The sequence below is a fragment of the Oryza brachyantha genome, chromosome 8 (genome assembly GCF_000231095.2).
Source record: "Oryza brachyantha chromosome 8, ObraRS2, whole genome shotgun sequence".
In the NCBI taxonomy this organism is placed as follows: Eukaryota; Viridiplantae; Streptophyta; class Magnoliopsida; order Poales; family Poaceae; genus Oryza; species Oryza brachyantha.
The window spans coordinates 393650-414785 of NC_023170.2; the positions used below are offsets into that span (position 1 = coordinate 393650).

Consider the following 21136-nt stretch of genomic DNA (forward strand, 5'->3'; position numbering starts at 1 on the left):
CCAACCCCGTCACCGATACTTTCATTGTCCCCTCCTTCAAGAGCCCTGCCATCGGCCGCCTAAACATTTTCGACAATGTGGCGTGGGTGTACGAGCAGGTGCGACTTCAACGATGATAAGATGTGGCATGTTGATTGTGCCACAAGGATAAGCACACGTTTTCTACACAAATATAGAAAGTAAATGTGGAGAGTCTGTTAAAGATGTTGGAGTTTTCAAATTTTGGATAGTGGCAACTAGACATTAGTCATGCTCTTGAAGATACTCTTATCTACTCGTATCCCCGGGTACGGGTCCATATTTAGGTGTTTAATTATTTGAATCCATAGGGTGTAGATGAGCTTGTTGGAAAAAGTTTTAGTAGTTTGTGTTGATTTCTGTAACTTTGCAACACCGCATGTCGTTACAAAATTCTTTTCATGTTGGAAAACTGAGCGTAAACGACTGTTCAAGTTTGCAAGACAACAACAGCTAGGAACAGCGAGCACATCAACGACACCGTTAATGTAACGATGGGCAAATTAAAGAGCCGTGTTATATATACTCATTTATGACGGGTCGTCATTTCGATCCTTTACAGATGATTTAGTATTGTTACACGAGCCTTTATTTAGTTTTTAGCAAATTACACCTGGTCCATATTTTATCAATCAAGTTTATTTCATTTTGAACGACCCTTAAACCTGTCTTTTAATTTAGTATTGTTGCGGTTTGGACTATCCCAAACTATTTTTTCAATAGACATCAATAACTCAAACACATCGTCTTTCATACACCACAACCTTAAATCTATATGCACTTCACATATTTATTAAAGAAAGGTTAGAGAAGGCGTACGTTCAAGGTGGTCCAATCTACAACAATTATAAATTTAAAGTTGGTTTAAAGTGAAACATGGTAAGAAAAGGTCGCATAAAAGTGCAAAGTGATGTCTCAATTGATGACAAGACAACTAAGACGACTTCATCGATCTTATCTACATCTTTTCGTTTTAACTTATACTTATAAGCCAAAATTTCAATTTCAACTTTAAATTTAGAGTTGACTTTAGGGGGTTTTTATTGAAGTTTATTTGGTAGTATTGGCTTTTAGATCGCAAAGAATACATATATAAAATTTTCATTCATAAATTATTTTTTATTTATAAATATATCGTTTGGCTTTTTTCGTGAAAAAACTAAACAATCACCTCTTAGGAGGGTGGTCGTGTTTCTTAAATAATCCAACAACTTTTCTTGTTTTAAATGTAAATATTTTTCCTTTAATTACGTATAAATGTAGAACACATATTTATTTGAGGGAAAAAAAACAATGGCTACAAAGTCAAAAGGAAGGATGCAGTTAAGGGTAGTTTAGGTGTTCAGTGATCGTCCCCAATTTTGCTCCACAGGCCCTCTACGTTAGTTTTATATTTGTATTTACTTTAAACTATATAAGTGTATACTCTTATAGTTTAACTATTTTGATATGTAATATCTAATTGTGGCATATAAAAGTTTTCGTTAAGTTATATGCCAAGATTAGATGTTACATATCAAAATAGCTGGAGAAAGAGCCGTGCATAGCATATATAACAGCCAACACGTAGGCTTGACGATATTAACGAATAAACGAGGATCATATATATCAGATCTGACTAGCTAGAGAAACATACAAACATCCTAGTTCCACGGGGCCCCACCCTGCCTGCCAGTGTGGGCCCACCTTGATTAATTATATTGTAACACTACATGTATGCACACAATAGTTTATATATTGCACTTTTTGCCAGATGCTGGGCTACTTCGGCCCCATCTCGACCGTCTCCATGCATGCTTGGTGATTTTTCTTTTACACACTGCAAAATTTAAATTATTTTTAATATCTGAATCGGCTTTATCCTATATTCCTATGTGGTATGATCAAATATACTACTATCGTGTGGTACTAATCAGTTATTAGACTGACATGCCCAAAATAATTACACATATGAAAATAGAATTTATTGAACTATTGTTTTAAAATTAAAAGTAGTAAAATGTTTAAAAAATTCACATATTTCAAACAGTGTGCATATTCTGTACTTGTCCATATTTCATGCAAGCACTTAATTAATTTAAATTATATGTGCAGACAATTTCATTTTGATCACCCATCTTGTATATATATACTCCTAACCATCTGCGTAATAATCAAATTGAGGGTGGGTATAGTTCACGAAAAGAAAATTTTTTGAGTGTCACGTTGAATATTTGATTGTTATCGGAGGGGGTTTTCATACACGGTTATACGAATAAAAAATCAAATTTCATAGCTCGACTGGAAACTGCGAGACAAATTTTTTGAGGCTAATTAATCCGTCATTAGTATATATAGGTTACTGTAGCACCTATGACTAATCATAGACTAATTAGGATCAAAAGATTCGTCTAATAATTTCTCCCATAACTATATAATTAGTTTTTCAACTATGTTTAAATCTTCATTTAGGTGTCCAGACATTCATGTTTTTGAGAAAAACTCCTGATTACACGAGTGCAAAGAAGACTAATAACATCCTAGCTAGCTGGAGTAGCTGGCCGATCTCTCTCTCCCGCCTTTAATTAATTTAGTATTATCTAATTGCTCAAAGTCCCTTGGCCAGCTGGCCCTCTCCTGCATCATGCATGCATGACACATGGCAGCTTGTCTTTTATCTCATTTCACCTTCTTTTCTCATCCTTAAAATTAAATATTCGTATATCATAGCATAATCTGCTAGCACGTCCTCGATCGAGAAAAAAAGTTAGGAGTGAAAAAAAATACTTTTATATAATATCATTGATTAAATTAATGCTATTTACTGTATTTTAGGCTCTATTTAAATATGCATTTAGTTTGATATATAGGCTGTAAAAACCCTAGTCAAATATTTATGGGATAAATTTTAAAGGTAAAATAAAACAAAATATTCCTGAATGGATACAGTAATCGACGTGGATATCATGATTGAACTAAAATAAAGGATTATTTATAATTAATTAATAATACATATAATACGTCCCAAAGACAAGAAAAATGTATTCCACATCACTAAAACCAGACTTAATATATACTCCCTATCCAGTAAAAAATATTTAAAGATTTGGCGCTGGGAGAGATAAAACCAATTCTTCCACGGACAAATAAATTTAAATAAATATAATATTAATTCATAAATTGTTAATTTCTCAGTCTTAAACATAGCACTTCTATGATTCAAAGTTGTTTCAAAATGCAACTTTTCAATTACCTTCTCACCTCAACCAATTACGATCTTCTTACATATAATTTCTTTACATACTCTTTTATTTCAACCTTTTACTATTATTTTTTGTTTTAATTTTAGTAAAAAATAATTATATGTTTGATAGATGGAGTATATGTACGAATAATCCATACGGATGATGCCGGGCTAGATCTGTACCGTCAGTACGTACCTATGACAATACTCTTAATTTATACATATATCTATCGATTGCTAGCTCCTGTACGTTTTGTGTACAGATGAAAATAAACAATTAAACATGCATGCCCGGTATTGGCACTACGGAAGGTGACTGCTCAACGGTATAGTACTGTTTAATTAGCTAAGCTTACACACATGTATAATGTATATTCATGTACATTTATATATTTAATAATTATATTAATGCGACATGCTTCGCCAATAATGGAATGATCGATCGAGATGTGGACCAGCTTGCATTTTGCATTGCTGTAAAGTTGCTTCTGCAGCTTACATGCATCTGCGAAACATATACTACTCAACATGTTTTATATTGCAAGATTTATTAGCTATAACTGGATTTATCTATTAACTAATATATATTGTTTATACATATATTAGATTCATTAGCACTTATACAAATATAAGGAATTTCAGAAAGTCTCATGAATGTGTAAGACTTTCTAGCATTAATTGACTAGATTTATCTATTAATAAATATATATACTAATTTACATATATGCTACTAATGAATCTAGCCGAGATAAGAAAGTCTCGCATTATCAAACCGATAGAGTGCTAAACTATACTCCCTAAAAAGCTTGGGCATATATTATTAATTAGAGCTTAGCTTTGTTTGCAGGCCGTACAATACACTGTTCTCAGATCGATCAATCGCCATCGGTATACCTATTTGCCACCGTAGGATCGAACGAAATCTAGCTAGCAAGCAAGCTGGTCCGACAATGCCAAATTGCCAATTATATTGCCAGTTGATCAGCCCGGCCCTCTGATCCATATATATTTCAAAACTATAGGTATACTCCTTCAAAAAAAGAAGTTGCAATGAATCTGTCAATCCACTGATATCGTATTCATTCTACAAATTATCACTCGAGTTTGTTAATATTAAAAACAATCAAATAGTTATATATGCATGTTTAAAATAAAATTAAGAAATGAATATTATATATACAGCAAAATGTGGGTAAATATTTTTTTATCATAATATATTATAGTATTTCCTTTTATCCATATGAAAGAATGGACATTTACCTAGCATGAGTGATGGTAATATTCACTGGCAAATCCTTGCTTATGCCATCAATAAATTAAATCCATTTTAAGAATATACCATTATGCATGTATCGATCTTCCAACTGTTTTTAAGCATAAAACGTTGTTGGTGTGTGGACATGATGTTTGACCATTTATATTAATTATTTTTTTTGAAAAACTACATAAGTATATCATTTTTCTATGACTACTTTAAACCTCACATATGCTTTTGTATATGTACAATAAATTTTTGAAATACTCATGGTCAAATGTACATATATATAATTAATAGTCACCAACATCATGTACTTACTCTGTTTCAAAATGTAACCATTTTTATGATTTGAATCTTGTATTAAAACATAAACATTTATGATATTATTCACGTTAGTACTTGTCCTATTGATCATTTTTTTATTCAGAGTTTCTCTCATTTTATCCTCAACTACTCTCTTATCCTCATTCATTTCTCATTTATTAAGGGACACACCATAGTCTTTTCTTCTTAATCTTAATTACTTCATACTAAACAACATCGATATTCTTGCATTTTAGGATGAAGATAATATTCAAGAGTGAAGGGAGTATAAAATACCATACATTTACGTACATGGCCCCTAAAGATGAGTTTATGTGATTTGATGTGGTGGCCGCAGGGGTGGATTTAGCACGAGGGCGGTGGGGCTCGAGCTCCCGTTACTCCCGTTTAAGCCATTGGAGCCCTCACGAAGACCTTCCTAAAATTTTATAGCAAAAATCAATGGAAAGATGAACTAAAACTCTATCTAATTTGTTCAGACCCCTCTAAACTTATTGGCAAGATCCGCCGCTGGGTGGCCGAGCTATCTAATATCTAAAATACATGCATGGTCTATGTATAAGTTTAATTTGACCCCATCCAATCTGCATGCTGTATATTATGCATTTTTAAAAGATAATGGAAGTACGGTAGTCTTCTAAACCAACGTAATGGTACATACAGCTATATTTATGGAGAACAAAGTTTTAATCGATCCCAATAAATGGACACCATATCAATGCTGCTTCCTAAAAGGAAGCGATCACATGACATGATGACACAATAGGCTGATGACCAGAGCAAAGTTTTCCAAGAGCAAAGTGAATGAATTGATCTATTAAATTGTATTAATCCATGGGTAGAGATAGATGCTCGATTCTTTTGTGCAACTTACTTTTGGTGCTACATATCTGACATGCATATATATAATTGATCATAAGGCCCCAGCAGTTAACTACTAAATTCTAACGATACAGTACTTTGAAGTTGTCAAGAAGCTACGTATCCAATAAGTTTATTAATTCGTTGGTGCATGCGACGAATATATATGCACTGCTAGTACATGTCCAGCTGTGAAGAATTGGGGACGATCGATATGAATTGAACCGTAGCTGCATGCATGATTGGCTGGACCGATCGTGCATGTATTCGATCGTGTCAGTTGCATGAGGAGTCAGTGCTCCCCACCCAGGCCGGCCACCGTAGATCAGAGATAACCTTTTCTATTCAGCTATATAGATCATATATACATGCCCTTCCAGCTTCCTTTAATAAGTACTTTGTTTCCTTCTCTCTAATCAATTAACTTCTTCTTTTCTAGTCGTCACGTAATAGCATCTTCAATAAGTTGGTCATTTAGCTTCCCAAGTTAACATTTGTTAATTTTGATAAAAATCCGTCTGTCAACCGGATGGCAAGCCATTTGATTGGTCAAACTAGTCCTCCGTACTTACCAAGTCAACCCAAACTTATCACATATAGTCCCCACACTGCATCTCTCCCATCCTCCTCCTCCCAGCCGCTCCTAGAGCCTGCTCGTCCTGCTCCACGCGCGTGCCGTGAAGGCCGTCACTGCAGCCGTCCGCGCCATGGATCCAAGAGAGGAAGAGGAGGGGAAAAAGAAAGAAGAATGTGTATAGATGCTGATATATAAGTCTCGCTATTTTTATGACTCAAAATAGAGATATGGATATAGAGATTATTAGAGTAAACAATGAATTTGACTTGACAAATAAAATAAAGAGTTGGTTAAATAAATATTTAGAGAGTCGACTTTAGAAAGCCTGTTAGAGATGGTTCAAATATTAAATCAAACAAGCTAGCTAGCTTAATTTGAATATAACTATATAAGGGCATGTACTACGACCTACGTTCTGCAATATAAGAAATTTTAACTAAGTATGCTGATTACAGAGGCTTACTGCTGGCCTTTTCAAGTACCCAAAAAAGGCAAAGCAAAAGCTAGATCGCTCAACCTACCCACAGCATTTGCACCATTTTGTTTTTAATCTCTCTCTCTCTCTCTCTTTCTCTCTCTCTAAACGATTTGAACACATGCATGCATGTACGGCACACCTGTATGCATATATGGATCCCTTTGTTTTCTTGGTCATACACTGTAGATGAACAGTCTTCTAACAATTAATTAATCACCATGTACAACATATTTCGATTGATCATGACACTGGCCAGCTTGCTGAGCAGTGAGCAAAATTTTAAATGATTGAGCATGCATAGACCTTTTTTTTTCTTTTTTGCTTTTGACGCATCTGCTAACCTAACAAATCTAATAGACAAGGGCCTATACAAATCTTTTGCTGAGAGGCCACATAATGCACACTTTGCATGTGTATAGATTGTAGCCAATAAAAATCGTGCTAATTACTACCAAGGTTCTTGCTCAACGTTAACACATGTGCGATCGATCTTCAGGCTAAGGCATATATACAAAGTTTTTTTAGATAATAGAAATCGGCTATATCTTTAATTGGTTTCTGTCTTTATACTCTTGTGAGGTAATCCTTGTTGATTTTTGCAATATATATTTGTATCTGTTTTTGGCCATAAAGAAAGAGATGGATCCTGGAGTGTTAGGCACACATTCATACATATTACCATTTAGCTTGACGCATTTATTGGAACCATAAATTATCATATATATACACATCCATTGATGTGACCGGCTAACTTTGCTGAAAAATGCATGCCTGGTATTCTATCATGAAAAAATTTATGGTACTCCATATTCATACTAGAATCAGTCTAGACGTGCGTATTTTTCCCCAAAATTGAATGGACCATATATATCTATTAATATTTATAATACCACCTCAATTCTTTTCTATTGTTGGTGGAACTTAATTATAAATAAACGGCTTATATCGCTTATATTGGTGTACTCATATTATATGTTGATGCATGCACTATGTATGAAGCGAAATTATTGCTTCGTGGCGTTCTTGGGAAATTAAGAAAATAGATTTTTGAAGTGCACGCATGCGATATGAAATTGAAGAAAATCATTGCTTTATGGCACGCGACATATGTACGTAGCACAACAGAGCGAGGAATCCCTTGCAGTACACACACTTGTATTTTATTGTTGGATACTGCAGTATGCATGCGTATATATATAGTATGCATATAAGGAGACTGAAACACTGTGCGAATACTGCCGTGCTGAGGGAGCACAAAGATAAATTTCATAACATATTTGAGGGTATACATATATACATACATACATACATACATACATACATATATGTGTATATATATATATATGTATATATGTATGTATATGTATATACATGCATGCTCCCTCTATTCTACCATGTAAGACTTTTTAACATGTCTATATATATAAATTTCGATATATGTATATACAAGCCATATACATTGATCGAAGGCGATTTTTTAACATGTCTAAATTTGATCATATAAATATTAATTAATTTAGATCTATGTATATATAAACCATATACATGGATCGAAGGCTAGCTGAATTAATCTAGACAATGGGAGAGGGAGTATATTGTTTTGGTGATGAGATATATATACTTATATACATATACATATGGTATCAAAAATTCAGAAGTGTGATACCGTGCCTGACTCGATCAATTATATAAGATGCATAGGTGTAGTGCATAGTTTAGAAAAAAAAACTGTTACGCATGCGACATAAACATGTATAAATTTATATATAACCAAAGCATTTATTAATCCATCTTATATACACCTTTATTATTTTAATTATATATAAATGGTGAGAGTTATAATTGTAAGAGTTTTCTTTTAGAATTTCTGTATTTGAAATTAGAGGTGTCAGCAGAATTAGGAATGTGATATAACTGGTTTATGGTAGCCAAGGTTTCATATCAAAGTTTGCTATGCTTGATCTAATGCTACTGTGATTTACTGAATTTTATATTTTTAAGTGGAAAACATTCTTGATACTATAGTAATTATTTAATACTTCATCCATATTGAATACTAGAGGACGTACGCCATTGACCCTCTTCCAATTTTGATTATTCATCTTATTCAAAAAAATATGCAAATATATGAAAAATGTAGGCAATAATTAAAATATATTTAGTAATAAATCCAAGCAAAACCAGTAAATAATAATTACACAAGTTTTTTTAATAAAATAAATACTCAAACATGTGACAAAAAAGTCGATGATGATACCTATTAAAATACGAGGAGTTGTGTAAATATGCAAGTTCTATAGCGAAGTGTTTCATTCTTCTTCTTTTTTTTTACTTTTATGCCGGACTCCTGGATTAAGTCCATGAGTTAATTAACTAAAATAAAGGCATGGGAACGAATTGGTAAAACCATGCAAGAAGAGTCGTAGACAGTTACTAATATCTTCTGATGAGGATTATTTGAGAACAAACTAGTTCTAATTCACCTGATAGAAAATAATTAAGGATTTACATGAAAAAATAAAACTAATGTGTAGTCCCATGTGGAACATGGAACATGTGAATTTTGAAATAGTTTTGGCAAGAACAGGGAAAATTCCGTGACTCTCATCGTCTGCTTGTTAGATCATTAATTAGCTGAAGCTAAAATTATAATTTGAACCTTAATTTAATTGAGAGATTTTAGAAATCTTTTACTCTACTCTATTTTATGAAATTGGCTTTCTAAATCAATAATAACAAAAATATAAAAGTTGTGTCCATAAATTGTTTTTTACTTCATTTATTTTTCTACAGCTTATATATAAGGCGCCGCTCAATCAAACTATCAGAACCTAAACGTACTCTGGAGCCTTATCGAATTTATTTCTTCTGGTTGGTGCCGTACTTAATGGTTTCCCTGAAGTTCAATTTCATGATTCATGAATGAAAGTGCTCAAATAAATGTAGATCCACTGTTATACTGTAGCTAGCTTTAATTTGAACTGAACTTTTCACATGTACAACAAGCGAAGGTTATTATAATTAAATGTTCTAACATATATGTACTCCATTAACTTCCGCATGTCGATCCATTCTGGATGTTACTAAATTTTTTTTACTTGGTGAGGTCAGATGCGTGTGTGTCTATATATATACACACTTTTGATTAATTATAAATCATGGGAGTTTTAGAGAGGAAAATTTTGGTTATCATAACCATAATATTTAGTAATTTGAGACCAACTCCTCCTGAGCAATGGCTACCGAGATTGACTTATACACATACCACCAATTAATCCTCTCTGGAGATATAACATTAATTCACAATAAACAGTAAATTAAGTACTTTGAACCATAGTTTAACATTAAAAAATGACCAAGCATAGCACGCTTGAATGGTCTGGTTACAATGTAACATTTTCTTCAGAACATAATTTTGCAATATCCTTCTCCTTTAGCCATAATATGCTTATATGCATATGCTGATTCATTATAAGTTTGAATATCAAATTTATTATATGGTATACCAAATTTTGTTGATATCTTACTATTTAATTTTATTTATAAAAAAGGGGGTCGGCATACAAGTCTGGCATCAGGGAGCATGGTTATTATTTAAGCTAAATTAATTTAACAACATATGGCTCAAGATTCACCCAAAATACAATGTCTCTTGCCTCCATATGTTTTTTGCACATCAATTAGGCTTTCGTCCTTCCTTTGCCAAAAGGTTTAGCTTAAGAAATTAAAGGAAACATATATTTTAAGTCAACAAGGATCAAACACTACTAAAAATCAATGTAAATTGATATTGTTATTAAAGAGGTGGTGGTACAATTAAGTACCTAAAGGGGCAAAAAATTGTAAGAAATATTTGATAATAGCTATTTGCAGTCAATTATTTATATGAAAACAAGAATCACAAATTTCCGACATAGCTTGAGCAAACACTATAAAAAAGAAAAGAAAAGCAGAATTGACTTAATTAATATAACTTATTTACCAGTATGCATGTTCAAGTCCAAGAAAACAAATGCTTAATTCATGCGTAAGCATATTGTGTTAAGCATGGACTTAACTGTATGTTAAAAATTAATCAAAATTGGGGGGAGTACGGCGAGAGTATATTGATCCTCAAAATAGTAACAGAAATGACAAGGGGAGAAACCACATTTTCCTCGACAACAAAAACATGCATTTAGTAAACACTCAAATTGTAGTACAAAGCAGCAATTCCATCAACAGTTCTGCATCACAATTAATTAATTTACATAAAATACCATTCACTGCGGCTAATGGAATTTTTTGGAGGAGTTAAGTTCGTGCACGACAAAAAAAAAGAATATATCTTTCAGTAATCCCGAATTATCACACATCCATCAATTACTAGCTTAGAGTGAATATGAAATTTTGCCAGGAAGGACGAATTAATTATAAAACCTCTGGTCCAATAATACAAGGAAACAAAACATAAGAGATCGAAAAACCAGGAGCCGTACACCACTGCAGGTCATATGCAGGTAAGCTAGAAATGCTCATGCGTGTATCGATCAAGTGAAAAATAGCTAGCAATATATAGGTAGGAGAACGTAAGCAATATGTAAGCTAGAAAAGACGCTATATACTCCAGCTTTCCAATGGCTGTCCTCCCTGGGAACTCTCCAACTGAAATCCAACCTCTCCTTTCTCTAGATGCATGGAATTCAGCACCTCTCCACTCATCACTGATCATGGCACTGAATACCTTGCACCAATAATTCCCACCTTTTTCTAGCTAGCAAGGATATATTTGTAGTATCTCATCAAGACAAAAATATAAAGTGAAGCAAAAGATTTACTACTAAATCTTTTCTCTAGTTAGCTCTTTGGATCTCCAAACAAACAAAAAGAAGAGAGTGAAATTTAGCAGTGGTGGTTTATTAACTGATTAAGGTTGCATGATCGATCTTGTAATGACAAGCTAGCTAGCTGCAAAGAAAACAATGTGTTAAATAAACAAATGTATCCGGTCTCTGATCCTCTCTTGTGATGCCATGCTCAACCAGTCATAGTCATAGTCAACATGCATGCATGCTACTACTAGCTTCCATCGGCTGCCACCATGACACAACACGCAAGTTAGCTACCAGAACATCATGGACAATTATTCTATTGCAGCATCCAGATTTTGTTAGTTAGTTACTACTCAATTTGGTCCCTTGAACTTTTTTTCCTCAATCAGTTAATGAAAACACAGCGAGATTATTAAAAATTCTATGCAGATTTTGGTAATTTGGTCCCTAGCTTCATTGGAATCAATATCCCACAAAAGAAAATTCAGAAAGAGGAGAGATTAATTAATTACCAGATGAGTTGGAGGAAGGGTAATCACATGCATGGAAAATCGGCAGATGGTGATAGAATGCAAACCCTAGCTAATCTTATTAATTAATTGTACTTTGAGAAACATCAAGGGAAGCAGCTGGCTAGCTATACTATAGTAGAGTAGCTTAGCCTGAGCCAACAAACAAGAGCAAATTAATTAATAAAAACCAAAACCAAAATTACCTCTCTAGTCCACCAATCCATGCTTCCCTAGCTTAGTTAATCTCAGCTATATAGCCCCATCTCAATTTCATCATCCATCGATCAGTGCATCCCATGGCTGCTCTGGCCGCCGCCGCCGCCGAAGCCGAACCCTAGGGCGCCGCCCATCGACGACGAGGACGACGACGAGGTCGGCCCGTGGATGTCCACCGGCCTGGTGAGGCCGACCCAGTCGATCATGGGCCCGGCGCCGCCCAGCGGCATGAATGGCCGGCCCGGTGGGCCGACGGCGGAGGTGCTTGGTCCGGCGGTGTACTGTGGCGGCGGCGGCAGCTGTGTCGGGCCGCCCGGCTGGTGCTGGAGCTCCTGCACCTGGCGCTTGAGGAACTTGATGTAGCGGATGGCCTCGTCGAGCATGGAGGCGGTGTCCATCTTGGTGCCCCCCGGGACGAGGCGCTGCAGGATGCGGATGCGCTCGCTGATCCGCTCCCGGCGGTGGCGGGCGGCCACGCTCTGGGGGTCGTCGCTGATGCGGACGTTGCGGCGGCGGGGCTTCTTGATGGTGGCCGGGTCGATGTCCACCGGCTGCATGGCGGCGATCCGGTACATCATCTCCTTCATGGCGCCCAGTTCCTCGTCGGCTTCCTCCCCGCCGACGTCCTGCCCCCCACCTCCGGCCGCCTCCTGCTGCAGCCGCAGCTCCTCCTGCTCCCCTTGCTCATGGCCGCCGCCGCCGCCACCACCATACTCATGGGCACCACGCCGCTGGTCTAAGTCGAGAGGATGAAGGCCATGGTGATGATGGTGGTGGTGGTGGTGCGGCGGAGGAGGGAAGAGAGAAGAAGAAGGAGAAGGATCTAGCGGGTGGTGGTGGAGGTCGAAGGGTAATGGCGGCGGCGGCGGAGGGGGCGGCGGAGGAGGCTGTGCAGGGTGGTCGAAGAGGAGGGGATGGTGGTGGCTGCCGAGGCTCATGTCCAAATCCCATGAGCTGCTGCTGCTCGAGTTGTGGGTCATGTTGTCCATGGTATGTCGTCGTCGATGCCACCACCTCGACCGATCTGCACTGACGACAAACACAGATCGATCAATCACCAGCTGATCGATCGATGACGATGCCAGCTAGATCGATCGATTCATCAGCTGATTGCTAGCTGCTAGCTCGATCAGCTCCACTCTCCGGCCGGCTGGCCACTCCCAAGCGCATGCAGTAACTGGCGACCTAGCTAGCATACATGCATGCAGCAACTTAGCTGCTAGAAGGGAGATGGAGATGGAGATGGAGATGGAGATGGGGAGAGGGAGAGGGAGAGGGAGAGGGAGAGCCCATGAGTGGTCACATAAAAGATGGCTTTATAGGGGAATGGAGGAGAAGGGGAAGGTGAAGGAGTATAGCTTAACTTAGCTTGAGGTGTACTACTGTGTGTCTAGATGTGTATTATTATTCCTATTAGTATGTTGGTGTGTAAGTGTGAGGTAAGCAGATAGTTAGCTTAGGATTAAGCAAGGACAGATACCTAGTCAAAAGACTGGATGAGGAAACCGTAAACTATAATACTTGTCAAGTTGTCACGATAATTTTATAGTTCTTAAGATGATATCTAAAGATAGAGTCCATAAAATTACCTATTTGTCAACCCTCTTTGAAGAGTTTTACTCCTGTAACTGGTACTCTGTAATGAATCAAAATTTGGAATCTCAGTGTGTCGTCTGTTTCGATCTCCTCTTGCCTCATCCCTCTCTTTTGTTTGTCTTGGCTCCTCTGTGCTCTCTTTAGACTTTAGTCGCAAATATGGCTAATTTGGTATTTTCGGCATTGACACACATGTCCTCCAGAATTCAACTTTCACTAGTACTTTTATTATCATATTTACCAAATGATAGCTTCCACTGGTATTTTCGTCGTTGACATGCATTAATTTTTCACAGAAAATTCATATATGTATAATAGTAGAGTATTTTTTTAGAAGTACATGCACATGATGTTATTGAATCTAATATATATATATATATATATATATATATATATATATATATATATATATATATATATATATATATATATATAAAAGAAAGCTAGCATAGTCAAAAGGTTGGACTTTCATAATCATAAAACCTAATCCCAAAACATCACCTTTAGTTGTCGCCTAGTAGTCTATTTATTCTAAAATAATTAAGTCCAAAATGATACTGATATTGAAATATTTATCGTATGCTCAATTAATCTTTGAAAAATATCATTTTGCTGACAAACCTTGCTTTTGGTGTGACTAGCAAATTTTTAGCCATACTTGTGCATAAGATTTGTCAAAGAGAAAAAAAAAACATGGCTATGTGTAGATATTATCCAAATATGCCTCGAACTGAATCATTAATTAGTCGAATATCCGATATTAAGAATTGATTTTTTTGATCCATGTGTTAACGTCTTAGTTCTCGATTATTACTGATGAAATAACTGGATTGTGTAAAATGCACCGCGTATATTCTTTTACCAATGACATATACATGTATTCCCCTGGTCGTTCGCTGTGTTTTAAATTATAAATACTTTTATCATATTTTATGTCGAAAATACAAATATTTCTGATGGTATAGCTTGGTCATGCCTAGCAAGGTTGTTGCTGCTGGGAGAAGAGAGACGAGATCTGGTAGAATTTATTGCAGAATCGGTAGATGATGGGATGAGGTGGCAATAAGGAGTAAGGTGTAACCACGCGCGGGGATGTGTGGGGTCAACTCATGATGGCCACCGGGGTTACTAAATCCGGCAACGATGATCGATGAGAGAGCAGCGGCAGGCATGCAGGTAGCTACAGCAGCATGATGAACAAGCTAGCTAGCTGAGGAAGAAGAAGGAGAAGGAGAAGGAGAAGAAGGAGGCAGTATTCATGATATATGATGCCCCTCATGCGTATGCAAGAGATCGGCCACAGTCATCCTCCATTGATGATGTTCTCTCTACTCTCCTCTCCTACTATGCAAATATTTGTGTATGTGTATGTGTACTAGTATACTCTTGCTTCTCTCTCCTGCAGCTTCCTGCTCTGCTCTCCTCTCCTCTGCTCTAGTAGTGTCCAGGGGAAAGAAAGAAAGAGAGGAGAGAGAGATACTGCAGCTAGCAAGCTGTGCCACCCCTCGTGAAGGCCCTGCAGCCTTTAATTTCACACATCCCTAGGCTCAATCTATCTCTCTCCTAATTCTCCTTCCTTTAATGGTCGTCTCTCTCCTTCTGTTATAATTTCTTATTATTTATAATAAGTACTGCATGTAACTTATTATTAGATGTAATCGGTTATTGCTCAATCTTACTATAGTTATTACCCATTGTTAATATATAATAGAGATCTAAATATTATGTTCAGAGATAGAGCCAGCAACAACGTCACTCAAGCAACTAATAGAGTTTTTCGATGATCAGCATTCTTGGGACCTCGACAGTGGATTTTAGTGAAGACGACAAGAATTAACGGAGCCTGGGTAGCCATCTGACCTACCCAAGAGCTTGGCGCCACCATTGATTGTGTTCTTTTATCTTTACTCCTATAAACATTTCCAATACTAATGGCTAATAGCAGTGAATCTGTCAACCCATCAACTCTAAAAGTTGACTTTAGACCTACCATTAACTCTATTTTTTCATGTGAAGAAAAAAATATGTGATGAATAGAGCCAAATATCAGTACCAAATGTATGCAGTAATTAAGAGATAATATATGAAAAAATAATATTAATAACATAACATGCTAATAATATGTTTTAATAGAATTACATTGCAATGCATATGCAATATGCTAGTAAATCATAAAGCATTCTGGGTTACCCAAGTATTCGGTCAAAATCTTACATTTTTGTTTGATCCTATACAGATATTAATCAAAAGATTCCCACTTGTAATTCTAGAAGTTTAGATATTCAATATGCTAGAAGTTCATATTTCTACTCGTAACTCATGTTGCAACGCATGTGCAATATGCTAGAAGCTCATATTCCCACTTGTAATTCGCCATAGCATCCTTTGCGTGAAAATGGTTTATCAATTGCTCCATTTATACAATTTTGCATGCCCTTATGTATACCCCGGCCCCTCCTTAGCTCCTCTCCCATCATGAAGGAATGCCATATATATTTTGATTAGAAAGCGTGCAACCAACTCTCGAAATCTTCACTCTCTAATATATATAAAAGATCGATTTAATTAGTACATGAAGAAATACACTTCATTTGTTGATGCAACAAGTTTTTTTTAAAAAAATACATGAGTACATTTACAGTTGCATGTGTATACTGAATCCTTGTGTCCCCCTTAATTCTTCCTAATTATCTCACCCCTTCTCCTCCAAACCCAGTAACCATGATCTTGCAAGAGGGAGTAGGCATGCATCACTACATATAGTGGCCATTACCGGCAGGAAGGAGGAAGAGAAGAGGATCTTGGTTATATATATCTTTGGAGAGAAGGAGGAAGGAGAAGAAGTAAAATTAAGGAGGGGTAATATGGGACATGTTAGCTCATGCATGCTCCCTCCTCGATCATGGGACACATAAACATGCATGTTAGCTTTGATTAATTACTAATAGCTCATTATTTACAAAGGTGAACTAACTACCAGTAGGACATGGAGTCCAACTTGACTGATATCTTGTCAGAATTTAATAGGAACTTGAGCTCCCATAGTCCCATGGATGTTTCTTCTCTAGACATGCTAGATGAGGTGATGCACCTGATCTCTCTCTCTCTCTCTCTCTCTCTCTGGACCTGTGTGTGTGTTGTACATTGTAGGTTTGTATGTGTGATGAGTTGTGTGACGAATGCAAGCATTGAATTCCTAGGTTTCCTGCTGCAGCCAATGTATACCTTCCCTCCCCGAGTGGACAAGAAGGACTTGTTGCCTATACATAGCCCTCCTGTCCTGCATGCAGCTCATCTGTCTTAATATAATTAATATGTCTTCCATGCGTGCATTATATATTAATTAATCTTAGTACTGGCCACAATCTTGCTATATAGATTCTGTTCATGGACACTGTTGTTGTGTGACTTAGGGGTTGTTTAGATGAGGCTAAAGTTTTTAGTGACATGATGTTTGGACACTAATTTGAAGTATTAAATATAGATTAATAAAAAAACTAATTTCATAAATGAGTGGTAATCCACGAGACGAAATTTTTAAGCCTAATTAATCCATAATTAGAGCATGTTTACTGTAGCATCACATAGGCTAATCGTGGATTAATTAGGCTCAATAGATTCGTCTCGCGAATTAGCCTAAGATTATAAATGGATTTTATTAATAGTTAACGTTTACTATTTATAATAAGCGTCCAAATATTCGATGGGACAAAGGAATAAAAATAAGACCCTTGTCTCAAACATCACCTTAGATTCTTCCCCATTCCCCTGTAGCATTCATATTGCTGCTTCTGCATCGATCTCAAGTGTGTTCTCAATCCAACGCTGATCGTCCGACAAGAACCTATGTCATCGCTTTGCTTTCCACATATATGCTGCTGCTTCGATCAGTGTTTCCTCAGCTGAAAACAAGGATTAGATCATTATTGATTAAATATAAAACTTTAAGATATAGTAGTAGATAGATACTCCAGGCTGTTGTTAAGGTGTGAAAAGAAATGAAAAGATATATATGCTTTTGATAAACTGAATGATCCCCTTTAGCTAGCTACTTGGCCTTTGAGCCAAGATGCAGTATATTAAATTAATTGCTAGTAGCGTATATTGCAGCACGATGCAGGTATAGCAATAGTAACTTACAAACATGTAGTTTCAAAGTGTTGGAGCAATTTGGAATCAAGACAAACATGTCCATCACACCTCACTTCTCTAAGCTGATCAGAGACAATGCATGCGTATATATACTAATTAATCGATCCTGGCATATGCATGCATGCATGCCTGCCATATAGGAGTAGAAAATTAGTTACCACACTGCCCCTGCTGCATCGTTGCATTAGTTTAATCTTCTTGAAACCTGTATGCACTGGTCTGTACGAAGGTGTATGGTCAAGTCAACAGGGACAGCGCGCATGTCGTTGGATTAATTCACGGCTCTTAATAACCAAAAATACAATTCAGGTTAATTATTTACTGTGTTTTAGTTAGTTTTGCTATAGCATGAAGCAGGCCTTAAACATACATATGCTTTCTCGCATGAAAGCTCTTTCTCTGTATATACTTTTACTTTGACATTGCAAATGATCGAGCTTTCTCTAAAAGAAGGGTTCCTAAAAATTCTTATTTAAATTTACCTCTTTTAAGGCGAGTAGTAGTAGTAGTGTTCTTTAATTTGAGCAAAGTAGTCCGGCCGGTGTGGAACCCTAGCTAGTTGCATGCATATGCCCTAGGACTTCCCTTTTCTTAATTTCCTCTCTTCTTCTTTTTTACTTTCTCAGTTTCAGCTTGTAGAAAGCAGCTGGATCTGAACAGCTCCATTTATGATCACACTAAATTGCTTCATTCAATTTTGCCGATGCAGAGGTATCTATCATGCATGGTATACATAGCAAAAATGTTGCTACATGTCCATACCTAGATAGAAGTATACATGCACATACAGAATAAAATTTGTATCCAATTGTGATTGTACATGTTACACACCCAAATGTGTGGATCGATGGTATATTCCTTTTTTTTTTCTCCTTTTTGTTGATCTGATGAATTAGTATAAATATTGCTTTTAAAAACTAGCGGCCGAATTGCGATGCAAGTTGGAATCTAGGAAACACAATTCCAATCAAGTTAAGGCATCACATGGCACCCAGCATGTAGTATTATATGTACTGTCCAGCTAGATATAAGCTGCTGCTAGATTGTGCATGCAAGACTGTATACATGTCTATACATGGGCAGCTTGCTCAGATTTGTGTGGATATCTCTGCACATGCATGTATAAAATACAGAGAGGGGAAGCAGAAAGACAGTATATATAATTTACTTTAGTACAGAAGAAGATATATAAGATATTGATAATATATTCAGCTGGGGATGCAAAATTTTAATTAAGAGGACATGCATCTATCATCGAGTTGGCTGCCATGCATGCACTAATAAGAGGATATTGATAACATATGAAGCTAGGTAGCTTGCCTTACCTCCTGACATGGATGCATCCTTGCCAACCAACTCGCCCTACAGATGCCACTTGCTATGCATTCTGCTGCTTCTCAATTAATTTAACTACTAGCTATTAGGCTAGTCTCAATGCTCAGTTTTACTGTATAATTTTTAAAATAGCTAACTCGATAAAACGATGCATGAAACAGCTACTCACAGTGCAACATTTCATTATACCATTTCCAAAGCTAAATAAATCATTTAATTACTGCTAATAGTTTGATTGTATAGAGAGTGTTTGATTGCATGAAATACATCAAGCCCCTCAATATAAGTTTCACTTCATTACCGAGGATTTGGTAACAATGCCCAAAGAGATTTCATGGTCATTAACTAATTCCCTCTGCCTTCTCATAGTTTCATACTAATATTTTCTTTTGTGCTGATATGTCACCTAATTAATATGCATGACCGACCTTTCCATGAAACCCCATTGAGATTGCCTTAGCACAAGCACAAGGTAAAATTAATTAATCAATTAAAGTACTAATTAAGCATGCATACATTATATTGTGCAGCAACTTTTCCATAGGTCAAACATGCTGCTTGAAAGCTAATAGTTTAATTCTTTAATTAATCAATCCCTGCTAACTTTATTATGAATCATTGCCTGAAGTGGAAGTTGAATTAAGCCATAAAATAATACATGGAACATCACACCAATGCGTCACCTGATGATCATGCATGAGTAGTTATAATTTAGTAAGCAGGGAACTTTTTTTTTGCCACACATCAACAGCTAAATGAAATAGAGTATGTAGGCTCGTGACGAATTTAATTCTATATTTATAGTTTATGATAATATCCGTGATTTTATCAACATATATGTAGTTCATTCTATGAAATTTATATATAGTGTGTATAGATGCATTGTTTCATATTTTGTGCAGATTACGGATTATGTCATGTTGTGACAATTAATTATCTAAGAGTACATACGAATGAATTAACTAATCCAAAGTTAAAATAATGTTCTAATTAAAAAAATATTTGAAGAAACTTTTATATAGATTTATTTTTACGAAACTCTCGTTTACCGTTTATAGGAGCTTGCAAACAGGCACACAAGAATTCACAACCCATAAATGAAAAAGAACAAGGGCCTAAGGTTTCTACTTCCAGATATGCATGCATCCATGTATGCACATATATTCCTAAAACCACTTTAATTAAGTTGAAATTAATTTAGAATGCAGGTATATATATATTACACGTAATTATGAAAGTTGCACACCGGGTACATACATATACATATAGGGGCAGATCTACCATGGGTATGGTGGTTGGGGGGGCTCGAGTCCCTATTACTACATTAGGATATGCATGCGAGTTCCCATTGAGACTTTTCTAAGATTTTATGTCAAAGCTCAATAAAAAGGAGGGACAGAGCTAAATATAGATTGTTCAGAATTGAGACGTTTAATATTTGGTGCTAGATGTGCCACTGTATATATACATGTATTAGTTACTGCAGACTAACTGCCATGCGTATATATGCACATGAATACAAGAGAATGTTAATAAAGCTGCTGCTGCCTACAGAGAAACCTCCAAAGTTTCTCATCACAAAGCTAACTCCACCATGCGTGTGTATATAGCCCTGCCTGCCTCCTGACTGACAGTAGTAGCCACATTGCAATTAGGACAGCCATGAAACAACAAACCATAAAAATGCCATCTTTAATTCTTTAACTTCTGGCTGGACTGCTATATATATAAATATATCTCTCTCTTTTCATGCCGATCCAAAATCAAGACATATT

At 36.2% G+C, this 21136-nt stretch overlaps 1 protein-coding gene across 1 annotated transcript; it reads right to left on the reverse strand.

Moving 5' to 3' along the window:
• Positions 1-12132: 12132 nt before the first annotated feature.
• On the reverse strand, positions 12133-13267 carry LOC102711004 (transcription factor HEC3-like). The gene has a single exon (XM_015840436.2). It carries the CDS (start codon positions 13265-13267, stop codon positions 12347-12349), a length of 921 nt encoding a protein of 306 aa, XP_015695922.2. The 3' UTR covers positions 12133-12346.
• Positions 13268-21136: the final 7869 nt, after the last annotated feature.